Consider the following 14,831-nt stretch of genomic DNA (forward strand, 5'->3'; position numbering starts at 1 on the left):
AAAGTCTGTCTCCCATCTTTCTTATAAGTCACCCTTTAGTATTAAAAGGCTGCAATAAGGTATCCCCAGAGCATCATCTTCTCCAGGCTGAACAAATCCAGCTCTCTCAGCCTGCCTCAACAGTAGAGGTGCTCCAGCTCTCGCAGCATCTTCATGGCCTCTGGACTCACTCCAACAGCTCCACATCCTTATATTGGGGGCCTCAGAGCTGCATCTTGGTGTCATCTGCAAATTTGCTGAGGGTACTTTCAATCCCACCGCCTATATTGCTGATTAAGTTATTAAGTAGTATTGGTCCCAGAATCAGTTTCTACTGAAACAGTTTAAAAATAACACTTCTTGGAATTACTCTGACCTTAGACCACTTCTAGTGCTACAAAGGCAACAAAACTCAATCCTCAGTTTACCATCTTTTGTGACAATACAGAACTTTGCAAGATGATAGCAGATTTATACATATTAGCTATGCGTGCACACATATCTGGTGTAACAAGAGACAAACTAAACAAACAAAGAATACTAAATTCTTTTATTTTTGATGGTTTGAGAAACAAATATCATAAAGAATACCCAAAGAATTTAAAGCCTCTATTTGAAGAGTCAGGTCTTGATGTTAGTGGAAATCATTGAGTACAACTGTTCCCAACTTACTGCAAATACCCAGTACACTTCCATTTCTCAAAGCACCACACTACCATACTTGTGTTCACGCTGCAACCCTCTCAGTATAAGAAAACAAACCAAAACAAGACCATATCACAAAGTCAATCCAAAGCCTTCAAGAATGGAAAATAGTAATTAAGAAGAATTAAAAATTAGTTACTGGGCTAGATCCTCACCTGGTAAAAAAAATGCTCAGCTCACCTGATCGATCAACACTCTTAAGTGGGTCAATTTCAATACAGCTTAACAATGATATAATGAATTTTAACATATTGTAAGTACAACCAAAACCACAGGGTTTATCATCACTTGCAAGATAGTGAGAGACTGAGGGAGAGTGAAAACTTGAATTCATTTCACATTCATCTGCTCATAAAAGGTGACAAGTTGATAGCTGTGGACCAACATCATGCTATGGTTCAGAGCCAAAGAAAATGTCAACTAAACCTTGCCAATTCCTCAGCTGAGATAAATCGTCCTAGCTGTATTAGTCAGCCATCCAACTTCCAGCATCCAAGGATTTGGCTCTATCTACAGGGTATGTTCAGACAAGATATTAATCAATGCAGTGTCAACTTGACCGCAGTTGTCTTTTTTCTCTTCAAACATTACTTTGTCTTTGGTAGTTAAAAGCAAATCTCACTGAAGTCATCTAATTGGCAGGAGGAGGAAAGTATTTACAAAGGCTGTTCCCTATAAACCCAGCAGACTAAAGTTCACCCAGTGCCCATCACCTCCAAAGTTGTTTCTATCTAATTGGGCAAATTTTCCCAATTGTTAGTCCATAAAATGCTTGGAATCATCAGTCTTTCTTTCTTCCATGAGATTGTGGAAAAGAAAAGATGCATCTCCCCTTCCTTGTGTCACCACCCGTGTCTAGGGACAGCCTGGTACTTTGAACATCAGCTGTTTCTGGCAGACCCTGAAGGAGCTTATGAATGAATTCCCATAAATTGTGTCCATAACCAGGCAAAACAAGCAGGCTTCCAATCATCACACACAGCTGGAGCTCAGAATTATAGAAACCAAGAGTAACCCCACACTGCTCTGAGCTGGACACAACAACAACCATAACATGCTTGACACTGATCCCCGTTGCTCCATGTGGAACAAATTAAATTCCCAAAGAACTTCTGGAGAAACCCTGCTCAGCCACTACCCAACATTTCAACAGCTCAGGCTTCCCAAGGAGTTTGGTCTGGCCTTAGGACTCATTTCTGTTCTTTCTCAAATGCACTGAGTATGGAAATTTTACCCGCCGGGTCTGCTTCAAACACAGAGACTTACCATTCAGTCTCTCAAATCTTTGTATTAAAAGGCTCAAACTTACGGTAGAGTGCTGAATGGGTATCCAGGCAGGTGTTTCAACTGAGCATTTGTGGGATGGGCATCTGCCATGGCTTTGCTGCAAATAAGTGAAAATGGCATTATACACAACACAGTATGTGCTGCAGTCGCTAGGCGCAATGGACTCCATTCCAGATGGAGCATCTAGGAGTACGCTAGTATCCCTTACACCTCACAAAGTCATTTTCCACTGTCATGTAGGGAAACTATTCAGCAGTTTGCAGGATCAAAAAGGCTTCAATAGTTATCCATTAATTTTGCTTTGAAGTTCTCATTTATGTGGGTGAACATATCCTTCATCCACTCTGAACCCCAAGCATGTGCCATCTGGCTTTCCTCCACTCTGGAGCTTTTAGAGAACAGTGGAGCTTTAAGTAGTAGGTAGAGGTTGGGGGGGAGGTCCCATTTTGTGATGGGCTGCATTTTTCCACTATGTTCTCTTTAAATCAGTGATAGCAGCAGCCTGAACCACCCCAGGGGTATTTTCCAGGAGGAGTTGGTTTATCCCAAATTTTTAGAGTGTGTTTCTTTGCTGAGCAGAACGCTCTGCCTGATCCCCAGATCTGCCCCTGAAGGACATGGAGCAGGCATCCAAGATTCCTGCAGTTCTCCGAAACTGCAGAACCAAAAGAGTGGGGGGTTAATTTAAAGTCTAATGTTCCACATGGCAGTGTAAGATGCAACCATCAGGCCTTCAGGGTGATCTTCCTGTAATTTCCCTTGCATTCGCAGTGATTCAATTACACTCTAGCAAAGGTTTGGAGCCCATCAGAACAAATTGCACAGCAGATTGGGTCAGAGTCCCTGAAGAAAAGTTCACACTAAATTCTGGTGTCTGTCACCATTACTCTCAGCATTTCACACAAGAGTCAAACTATTATTTAGCTCCTTGAATTGGAGGACTCTTGTAATCATGTGTGTTCCTGAAGATGGAAATAATGCGGAGAAAGAAAAACTTTTATTTTCATTTAGGCCAGATATATTTCAAGCAACTCTATTCCACCTTTCTTTTCCCCATGCTGAGAGCAAAGGAGAGCAACCTCTGCAAACACTGATGATTAGGCTTCATGCGATTTTCAATTTGAGTCAGACTTATGAACATGAACTAATGAAGCACTATAAGTGCTTTGTGCTTTACCTCCAAAAGGCAAACATTTGTAAAGCATTGCAATACGAAATACTTTTATGAGTAAAATAAAATTAAAAAATAATAAAAAGGAAAAACTATACATATCAGTTTCAGCTTTATATTCCCCAAACATTACAAGCTGGTTATTTTTTATATTTTCAGTTAAACAGCTTTAAGGAATATCGTCCTGGTTTCACCCGGGAGAGAGTTAATTTTCTTTCTAGTAGCTGGTGCAGTGCTATGTTTTGGCTTTATTCTGAGAACAATGCTGATAACCCACCGATGTTATAGTTGTTCTCAGTAGCACTTACTCTGATCAAGAACTTTTCAGTCTTATGCTCTGCCAGTGAGGAGGGGCACAAGAAAGCAAAGACAGCACACCTGACCCAAACTAGGGAGAGGGGTATTCCATACCCTAGATCATCATGCTCAGTATATAAACTGGGGGATTCGACCCAGAAGAGACCGATTGCCGGGTGTTGGTCAGTGGGTGGTAAGCAATTGTATTGGGCACCACTTGGGTTTTTTCTTATCTCTTTTTGCTACCTCCCTTTTCATTACAATTAGTATTAGTAGTAGTATATGTTTTACTGTATTTCAATTATTAAACTCTGCTTATCTCAACCCAGATGTTTTACCTTTTTCCAGTTCTCCCCATCCCACCAGGGAAGGGAAAGAGTAAGCAAGTGGCTTTGCGGTATTTAGATGCTAGCTGGGGTTAAACCATGACAAATATTCACAAAAACATCTAGCGAGCAAGAAGCATTGTACCTTTAAATGAAAATTTAGAAAGTCTTGCTTAAAAGGATTTGGAAAAGTCACTGCTATCATGGCAGAGGCATCCTGCGGGTGTGTGTTATCTCATGCAAGGAAGGGACGAATGCAATAGCGAACTATGTAATCCTATCAAAGTAATAAAAGTATAAATGCATTTTGAAAAAAAGACTGCATGAATTACTGCTAATTATTTGTTCCTTTCTTTAATAATGGTACATCTTCAGTCTTTAATCCAAGCAAGATAAAAACAAGAATATTAACAATTTGCTTCGGACAGGAAACATTATTCTGACTGAAAAGTCAGATCTTACAAACTCAGGAAACCATCTGTAACCTGGCTGGGAGGAGACTCCTCAGAAAGACTCCTGACACTCTTAAAGAGGATAAATCTACAAAATAAAAGCTCCAGATCTCACAGCAGGAGGGACTAATTCTCTGCAAGTATTCTTGACTTTGAGATTCATAGCAAAATTCTCCCAAGGCCCATGACACATGTGCATATTCAAAGACCAGAAAGACAGAGGTAACAGGGCATTGCTCATAGGCAGCAGCTCTCCAGAGATCCCAGTTTCTCACCAGGGCTCGGCTCATCATGGATCTGATCTGTAGGGTGAACTGAAGAGTCTGGCCTTTCACAGCTGGAAATTTGGGTTACTGTGCTGATAATATGACATTGCACTGGCATCATTTGAGAAATACATGTAGTTCAAGGGCTAGGACCGAACACTGTTTTACAGCTTTTGGGGGATTTGGGGTTGTTGGGTTTGTTTATATTATTGATGATTTCTTATTTGAAAGATCATTACTTTTGTATTATTGTGTTAAAAACAATGCTTTTCATACCTTACACCCTTACGTAGCTAAAATAGTTCTAAGAAATAAGGCTGTATATCAGCTGCTGGTAATGCTTTCCTTCCTAAAAGTGCTCAATTATTTTTGTTCTTAAATCAGCCAAAAGCTCCAACATATCACACCTAGAGCCACCAACTGAACAAAAATAACCCAAAAGCTCAACTGCAGATGAAGTATTCTGCAAGCATAGGCAACACAAGTAAAAGTAGGAATAACTATGTTGGGAATTATTTGCAGGCTGTAGAAGGAATTAATTCCATTTCATTATTACTGGTAACATTTTCCCCAGCTTAGGAGTTTGGTGAGCATATGGAGTAAAGATTCTGGTCCACTACTACACTGAAAAGTAAAAATCTGAAAAGTGATGAAAATCCATCACTTGAAATCATCTTTCTTCAGACAGCCTTCAAGGGAGGACAGAATTACCTTTAGTCTGCTTTTGATGTTTACTAATATTTGTATGCAAAAAGAATATGTCTTGTCTTGCTGTTTGGGAGAATACGTTCCAATAAAAGACTTCTCAGTTTGAAATGGAAACAGAGAGGCTGCTTCTCCATAGCTTATGAATGAGTGATTTCCACAATCTTGTTTTACTGCCTGTCTTTGAGGATACCCAGCCTCCTGCACTAAGCTTCACCCCTGAGACAGCTCCAATGTAGTGATAGACACAGCTATCCAGGCGTAGGCTTTATCACAGCTTCATACAATCAGAGACTTCAAAATATGCAATAAGATCTACAGCTTTTGTAATTTTTGTATAAAGAGACCTTAGGACACAAAAGAATAATGCCATTCTCATTGCTGCATTCAGCATCAGTCACAGCTTTTCTTCTGGGTTGATAAATTGCATAGCAATAATACAGTCAGGAAGCAATGAAGCGATGACCAAAGTCAGACAGAGATGAAAACCTTCTAGTCAGAGACAGTGCAGTCCCTTTTCTGGAGGCCCTGTTACATGTAATTCCTAATCCAACAGGTTTATCAAGCATTCAGAAATGCAGACCCCATGAGTAACCAGGACACAGAAAAGCATCAATTTCAGAAGACAAAACCAAGGCTGCAAGCCCTTCAGAGTCTATGCACAACACCTGCTTTCCCAGCATAAAATATTTAAGCCAGCTTCTTTCCTACATGCTTTTCTCAGTCAGATGTTAAAATAGGTGACATGGTTAGGTGACACTGGTTAGGAATATCAGTATAATGTATCTTGCAGATACATTAATATAATGCAGAGTGGTAGCATCAGTCCCACTGCAATATTGCAGTGGGAAATACTGAAGATTGAACTGGAAGGGGAGAGCTTTGTGGCGCTGCCCAAGAGAGTTCTCAGGTGACAGAGATGCAGATGGACATCAGCAAGCTCAGGGTAAGACTGGAAGGAAGAATTCCTGTTTTGTGTTGTGTGATCAACTATAGCAACTGCTAAGGTTGATTGGAGGACTTGAAGAGCAAATGTGTATAATTTATTGCCACTTTCTCATAGAGAGGGTGAGATTATAGGTACATATATCATCAATACCAAATTCTGATAGCCAAATATTGCCTAATGTGATTCTGGCTGGAGACACATTTGGAGGCAAATCTTAGCTATGCAGGAAGGTGTAACAAAATCCAGGAGGGATATTTAGGAATATTTCTTCTACTAAAGCTTCAGGGCTCACTGAACTGCAACACTCTAAGATCTGATTTGGTATTCTTTCTCAGAGAAGATATTGGTGGTCAGAGTCAAAAGCAGCCACAGGTGAGATTCTCTTTGTATCCACTAGAATGGCCAAGAATATGATTTGCAAATTATATGCAAGTCCTTGAGTGAGGTCTCCGGTAGCAAAAGATTTGGCTGAAGTCAAACGCAATGGAACATATTTAGCTACTCCCACACATCCTTGCAAATTATCTTCTCTGATGCAGATGATTCCCTGGAGATATGGAAATTGTAGATTTCAACTAGAGGTCTCAAAGAAGGTCACAACGAAGGTCTCAGACTGTATAAAATATAATCGTATAGTAGGCCAGACCCCTGACCTAATGATTCACTCATAAAAAAACATCCGCTTCTCCTTGACTGCACACATACTTTTGCTTTTTCAGACTTGCAGCAGGTTAACAGAGAGAGAAGAAAATTTGCATATTAGTAGCAGGCAGATTAAAACACCAAAGAAATACATGACTATATTGAAGATGAGTGCCAGGAGACACAACTTTTCTGCTTTTAGTGGCCTATTGGACATTGCAAAGAATCTATTTTGTCAGCTTCTGCTATGTGAAATGCATAAAAATGCAGCTCATCTTGGCACTAGGAAATTATCTTCCCACCTCCACCCAGGCCCTCTGAATATTAGAGAAGGGATGCTAAGGATGTATAGCTCTGCTATCATCAAGCAGCATTATTATTAATTGAGCAAGGATCAGGCTCTTGTTTTCTTTTTCTTGCTCAGTATCTTCCACCCTTCCTTATATCTGCAGCTCTCCACTGCTGTGCACTAGTATTAAGCCCCAACCATATCTGCCTGAGCAGTTAATTGAACATTTTCTCTTCTCCATTTGTAGAGCTATTCATAGATTCATGAAACAAATCACCATTCTCCTCTCATAGTTAAAACCAGCCTAAATAAAGGCAACTCCCTAAAAATCAGCAAATTATAATCTAACGAAATAGATTGAAAATTTCAGTTGCACTAAACAGGGTCAATGCTTGGAAGAAACGAAATGTCACTCAGAAATAGAGATCAGAGTAATTCTTTTCTATTCCTGCTATTGCCATAGAGACCAAGGGAGGGGGAAGACAGGGAAAAAGAGATTTAACAGACTTAATTCTTCCTGAAATTTATAATTAACTACAAGGGAAAAGGGACAATTACCATATTTCTAAAGAATAAAGGAGAAAAAAGTTGAGCTTTTGACAAGATATAATTACAAGACATTACATATGCAATGCACATTGGTTTGTTCTGTGTAATTTTCTTGAGACTCTCCCCCAAAAAGTGTTTTGTTTTTTTTTTTTCTAGAAAAGACAACATGTATCTCATCAGTTTACATTCACATTTTGAAATCCAAAAGCTTGAAGCTTGTAATAATTGCTCCAAAATTTAACATTGGGAAATAAAGATTTGAAATAAATACTCATATATACTCCCTATGTGTCAAACATCTATGGGCATATTCTCCAGTTAAGATCATTGAAAAGGAACTTCCCGCTCTTCTAAGGCTGTGAAGTTTAGCCAGCAGCAAACCCATAGTCATCAAAGCTGTCCTCAAGTACCACTTCAGAATGGAGTTTACTAAATTGCATGTAAATTGCATGGATTCAGCTCTATTCCACTTTCAGGGACTGGCAGGAAAACACCACAGTTTGAAGTGCTCATCAACACCTAATAATGACTATAGAAAAAGATTTTAATTTTAGCTAAATGTGAATCTCTAGGGAGGAAATCATTACGTTCCCTTTGCTTTGAGTTTGTTATAGCCAGGAAATTCAACACAAAAATCTTAGCTAGCCACTTTATGATTTCAAACTGTAATGATTCAAAGCCTGAAGTCTTGCAAAGCAAAAACAACAAATGCTGCCCAAATCTATTAACAATATGCGGGCACATAGAAATGTGATTATTTTTTTGTTTCATATCCAGCTAAATTTAAATCAGATCCTCATGTAGTGCAGCTTTCCACAGCTCTGCTGTTTTTTGTAAGATCATACTAGTATACAACACCTGAGGCACTGGTTCAAGCTCAGTATTCATACCTAGCTTTATAATATCCTAATTTGGGGACTGACTCTACAGCCTTTCGGACACATACAGATGATCTTGTAAGAAGTCCCACAAAATAAATTGAACCTCATTCTTTAAGTACGTACCTTTCCAAACCTCTATATTGGGGTTTTTCAGATTAACACATTATAATTGGGAGAAGGTGGTAAACAGGCCTATTTTCCTTAATAAGGCCTATTATAAAAGCACTTCATAAATAAATAGCCTAAGTGTTAGTTATTTGCATTGGCATCAGGCCACCAGAGTCAGTAACTCAGCCTAACTTCATAGTGGATTCATCCCTGTAAGGTGAGACCAACAGCTGGCTTATAATGTGTGGACCTGCCCTCTACCTCCAGCAGGTGACCTGATCTGATTTACCACTCTGCCCTTCTGAGAGCATTTTGGGACTTGGTTTTACTGCTGCTTTAATTTAGAGAGGCTGGAACAGGGAGGTCACTCCAGTGGTGCCACCTGCACATTTTTCCACTCTTCAGCGAAGTTCTAAAAACACCCTTTAAATCAACTGTGTTGGATAAATGCTGAATGAGTGTTTCCCCCTCACTTGGAGAACCCACAGTATTCTAACAAGACACAAGACCTGCTCCTACCTTTCCCAAGCATGGCACACTGATTTATAATGATATACTTGATGTAGACTGGTAGTTTCAAAGTCAAAGTCAAGCCCCAGCAACTCCTCTCTCAGATTTGCAGTGATGCTACCAAGGAGATGAGCTCTGAATTTTGCCTTGTCTTCCATGTTGGGACTATGGGGAAAGGAAAGCTAACGCTAAAAAAAAGACATGGTGCATATTGTATAGCTCTTCTCTGCTTTACTCTTCATACTGCAAAGCGGGGTAATGAGTGCATAGAGTGGGAGAGACCTACAGAAAAGTCCTACTTCAACCAGGGTCTAAGGCAGACGTTGGTCCTGTACTTGATGCAGTGGATGCTTATTTTCAACAATCATTGCACATATTGAGAGTTCTGTTTTCACATCTGTCAGAGTTTTGCCTTAAGTGCATACATTGGTGTCCCCTGTTCCAAATATATTGCTGGATGAGCAGAAGAAAATAGGACAGACAGATGTTGCTGGCTCCTGGCAACCTTGCCAGTCAGAGATGTACATATTCAGCCTTGGTTTGGGTTAACAACATAAGCAAGTACATCGCCCTGCTTCCCAGCGCCATTACAAAACAGTTTTTTTCCTTCCATCTTTATTTCATTCTTCCAAACACTTCAACAAAATCCTTAGAAAAGGTGCTGGACAGACAGCCATGAGAAGAGAGATATTGTGAACATACCAAATTAGACTAACACAGAATTAAAAGAAAAAGCAAAACACCAAACTTCTTCACTAGTGGAATCAACTGAGATTTTCATGAACTCTAAAAAAAACACCAAAAAACCCAAATATACAAGATCTTTTTTCCATTCACATGAATAATCACATTTTCATGTAACTGTGTGCCCCCACAGAGGTCAGCAACAATTGAATAAAACATGGAACCTGTGTAGTGAGTGATCTGACTTAAACCACTACAGAGTTAAATGGAAGCTGGCAACAAGAACCCCTAAGGAGGAGTAATTGTTGCAGAATTTTCAACATTTTGATGGAAATTTCTTTTTGTAGCTAATAAAACCAACAAGTTCAAGGTGGGCATTCTCCCTGGGTCTGAAGGTGGCCAGTTCTTTGGGTCACAGGAAATATACTGCTGCCAGTGCTCAGCGCTGCGAACATGGGAATCAGGCAACAAAGAGGAAGTGGTTTAGGTTTTGTGAATAAATTCAGGTTATTTTATTTGGTGTCTGATCTTTGTGCATACCTTTGCAAGCTCTTCTCAAAACACAGAAGCTTTCAGGTGATAAAATCTGGGATTTTAAGCCAACCGGAAAACACAGCTCCCAAACAAAACAAGAGGTGACCACAGCAGCAACTGACATTGGTAGTTCTTAGGGGCTTTAATAATATTAAGGATAATAAAATATTAGACTAGATTTCCCAGGAAGTTTTAAAATCTCTGTCCTAGGAAAAGATCTTCACCTAGTCCTCATTGTGACAGACGACTGGATACCCACTTGTGGGATTGTCTGACACCAAGTACTGGGGGTTTCAGTGAAGCAGCCCCTGTTATAGTAAGTCTTGTCAAGCAACACAGAGCTATCTATTTTCTTTTTCACCAGAGGCAGCTACTGTCGTATTCACAATTCTGTAAAAGGCAGAAGGATGGATGATAGCTAGGGGAGAGGACAGCGTGCTGCCTCTGACTGCTGGGAGGCACAGTGGGAATGGTCTTCCTTCTCAAAAACTCTTGGTGCTCCTGTTGGGATGGAGTCTTGAGCTAAGCTTTCACTAATACTGAATTCTTCCAAATGATAAAATAACACCACTAATTAATGTGCTTTACACAACAATAAAAGAAAGAAGCTATGCTGGGAACATGATCAATTAAAATAAATGAGAACATAAGAAGTTGTCCTTGACTGATTCAGCATTTCGTAAGTCCTAAGTTCAGAAATGCATAGAAACATGAAGGAAATAAAAAAGGAGAGGAAGAATCTGTATTAATTTGTACAGATCTTAAATCTACCTTAAACATATCTTACATTTTGGCTGAAAACATAATGTCAATAGGATTTAAGGTCTGGCAAGGCACATCAAAAATTAATTTTATTAGATGGCGTCTTTCACCATATAGAGTTCAAAGCAGGATCTTTAGATTCACTGCACATAATCTACAAGGGCATATTCACTTTTATGACATTTTCTGTAGACTGGAAATACTGAAAATTCCAGACTAAAATTAATGACCATGTGTTAATAATGTCAACTTTTTTAACAGGGTTCATCTTTTGCAATTTAAGCAGCATTTATCTATCACTCCTTTTTTATTACTTACAAGATCTGAGGAATAAAGCTGATGTATTTACTCCATCTTGACATTAAGATCCACTTTTCCAAGAATGAGAATGGCAATTATTTGCACAAAACAAAACCAGGATATTCAAATAAGGATAACTAACTGATCTGAGGCCAAAAATGACCAGACTGTTGCTCTGTAGAATTCATACTTCTTGAAATGATTGTTTTTAAAACCTCAAATGGTCTGATAAAAGTCTGCTCTTATTATATTGGTGAAAATTGCCATAAACACAGGCCATAAAAACTTTGGAGTAGAGAAGCAGAGTTACTCCAGTACACAATAAAACACATAAGAGCAGATTATGGATCAATACAATATAACAACACTGGCGCAGCTTTTAAATATGGCACCAAACAAGATGAGGAAATCAACTGTAATTTATTTGGCTTCAAGCCTTTGTAATATGAAAATATCCTGAAACTAAGTTTTTGTCATTATTCAGCTCAATTACATATGATAATATAGTGTTCCTACATGCATCTAATTGCAGATCACACACAGTTCACAATCCTATCTCACTCCAACATAAAAGTTGGCAGCAAAGACTGAATTTCTGAAGTTGAATATTTGAGGCTCGTATGTTTGACTTTCAGATCATTTCAGCCATTTAGTGGCAGATTCTAGAGACAGAAAAGCTGGGAGGAAAAATATTGGTGTAGACGGTGTTGGAAGCTCTGCTCAAAGCAAGATCAGTAGTGAGATGATGGTAAGTCTACATTTGTTATTGCCCAGAAGGCCCTGGGGAAATGTTCAGTGGAAACTTTCACCACCACTTCATAAAATAAATAAAGTGGTGCTTATTTGCAATGGGAAAGCAATGTCTGGGAGTGCAAACTGGATGTTTAGCATGATGCTGGATCCAACCTTTGTTAAGCAGTGCTGCACCATTGCTGCTGAGCACTTTTCACCAGTGTGCGTCAATGGGCACCCACAGGCACCTCCGCTCTGCTCCAGGGCAGGTTGATGATGCAGTCTCAGGTTGAGTGCAGCTTGTGGGAGCCAGAAGGACTTGGAAAGAACAGGAGGTGAATGAGGCCACAGGAGCACACACTCCTTCTGTGGCCTCATTCACCTCCTGTTCTTTCCCCATATGGGTTTCTCCACCAGCAAGATGGAAATGACAGCTCGCATCTGTTTCTACAGCTCCACCAAGCTCCCTGCTCTCTGTGGCAGCCACTTGCCACCCCTCAGTGCTGCCCATGGGTGCTCAGTGTGTCTCCTCCTGCTCTTATCTGTGTCACAGATTGAGGTCCCCATTTTGCATGGGCATGACACAAAAAATGACAGCAGTGATGACAGTAGTGCTAACCATTGGTTTGCCTTCCCATTTACACAGCCTTCAGGTGTTCTGGGGACCCCATACACTTTGCAAGTCCTATGCAATTGATAAAATGCATCAAAAATGAAGCAGAACAGGGAGCAACTGTGCTGAACCCCAATGTCTGGGCTTCCCCTGCCAACTGCTCCTTACAAACACTATCACCACGTGCAAATGCAGCTACAATCATGCGCTGCCTGACCTGTAGCAACAGAAAGGGAGCTCCCTGATGATCTCCCTGTCATTTAATATTAAGTTACTTTGCTAAGTTTGAGGACATCTCCAAGAGTCCTTCAGCCTAGACCTTAAAATTGGGAATTGTCCTTAGCCCTGAAGTCCTCAGCCTGCAACTGTTGCTGTAGACAAAAAAAAAATGTTTATATGCAAGTTTGGAAGGGATCATTTAGAAGGACCATTCCCAAACAGTCTGGCTGGATCTAACACCAGTATAAGAGTGCTGAATTGGGACCAAGGCATTTTTATTTTTCAGGCCTGGAGATGCAAAGTAAGCTATGTTCTCCCCCCCCCCCAAAAAAAAAGCCACAATAAGCCACAAGAAACTTGCATCTCTCCAATCAGAAACATCATGACTATCTAAACTACATCTGATTGGCCTCTTTAAAGTCCTAGGACCCATATAATGCCCCCCTTTATTTTTTTTATTCTTTACTGTACAGAATAAACTGATAAGCTGAGAAAATATGTGCATTATACCATGCATTTGAAAGTGCTCTAGTAGCTGGAGATATTAATAGACACAAGCATAGGATAAGATAAAATATGAAATCATCCCTTTTGCCAGTATAAATAAGTAAATTACATATCATTTAGGAAGTGATATAGAAGCAAACTGCATAATCTACAGAAAAAAAAGAGAACAAAATGCTCATTGTAGCAAAGCTTATTTATCACTTTATCTTGCAACCTGACACAGTGCATGCTCAATCTATTTAATTACAGGAACAGAAAAATATCAGAGTAATATACACACATAACAGCAATGTTTCCAGTCCTACCTTGGTCGTGACAATGCACAGACAATCCATTCTGTAAATCTCCACAGGAGTGTATGTAAATCATAAAAACAAATCAGCAAGGGTGAAGAAAGGCTTTTGAACAGCATGAACAGAACCGGAGGCTTGAATCTGCACAGCCTGCTTTTCCAAGTGGGGCCCTCATAAGAAACTCGAGTCCTCCTCCACAATGCTAAAGGCAGTCATGATGCTCACAGGGATCAGTAAACCCACTAGAAATCATCTCAAGCAAAACTTCCAGGTGGCTTATCAGGCTTGATTGCTGCATTGTTCAATCTGTGATCAAAATATTCTGTTGGATGGTATGCTGCCTTCTAAATGGGAAGATGAGAACCACAACAAGCACAAAAGAGCAAAAAGCATCACATTTCAGCCCTGGCTCTGGTTTCACAATTCTGATCTGCTGTTTCAGTATACCCATAAGATTCCGTTTGCCAAGTCTGCCTCTCTCTCTCTCTCTCAATCTCTCTCCCTCCCGCTCTCTCCTTCCCTGTCTCTTTTTTTCTCCCCCCTTTCGCTTGCTCTCTCCCTCCTCTTTCCTACTAACTCCGAGCAAGCACACACAACACACACAACTATCGGGCCCATCTATCACAGCACTGTCACTCCCCTGCCAAAACAACTGCTTTGGGTTGTAAGGGGGTTTTTATTGAGCGTGATTCCTACAAACACATATTGCTTGAAGTGCATGATTGAAACATCTGAGGTGTGTGCGAGAGCTCGTGCGTCACATGTAAAATCACTGAATTACTAGGTCAGATTCGCATTCAGGAAGTGAATATAAATAACAGCTGGATAAGGCGAACTTTCAGAAAGTATAATAGAAAATAATCGGGGGGGGGGAGGAAAGGGAATTGCACATTTACACATGCACGCAGGTCTGTGAAGCACAAATAGGGATAAATTATAGTTTACCATCCACAGAAAAAAAACACTCCTCATTACATTCATTATTCAAGGCTACAGAGGGGCATCTTCCCCCCCCCCCCATGAAAAATACATTAAAGTTTTAATTTGAAAGAGCACCCTGAACGACAGAGC

General features: G+C 40.0%; 1 protein-coding gene across 1 annotated transcript in view; it reads right to left on the bottom strand.

Moving 5' to 3' along the window:
• DLG2 (discs large MAGUK scaffold protein 2) overlaps nt 1-13,802 on the bottom strand; it is a gene marked incomplete at both ends in the record, with an annotated part of 868,631 nt that extends 854,829 nt beyond the window's left edge. Inside the window, one exon of the mRNA XM_080612545.1 lies at nt 13,773-13,802. Coding sequence (XP_080468671.1) covers nt 13,773-13,802 — 30 coding nt within the window. The remainder of the gene's footprint in view (nt 1-13,772) is intronic.
• Between the last annotated feature and the right edge of the window lie 1,029 nt (nt 13,803-14,831).

The sequence above is a fragment of the Psittacula echo genome, assembly GCF_963264785.1.
Source record: "Psittacula echo genome assembly, chromosome: 3".
Taxonomy (NCBI): domain Eukaryota; kingdom Metazoa; phylum Chordata; class Aves; order Psittaciformes; family Psittacidae; genus Psittacula; species Psittacula echo.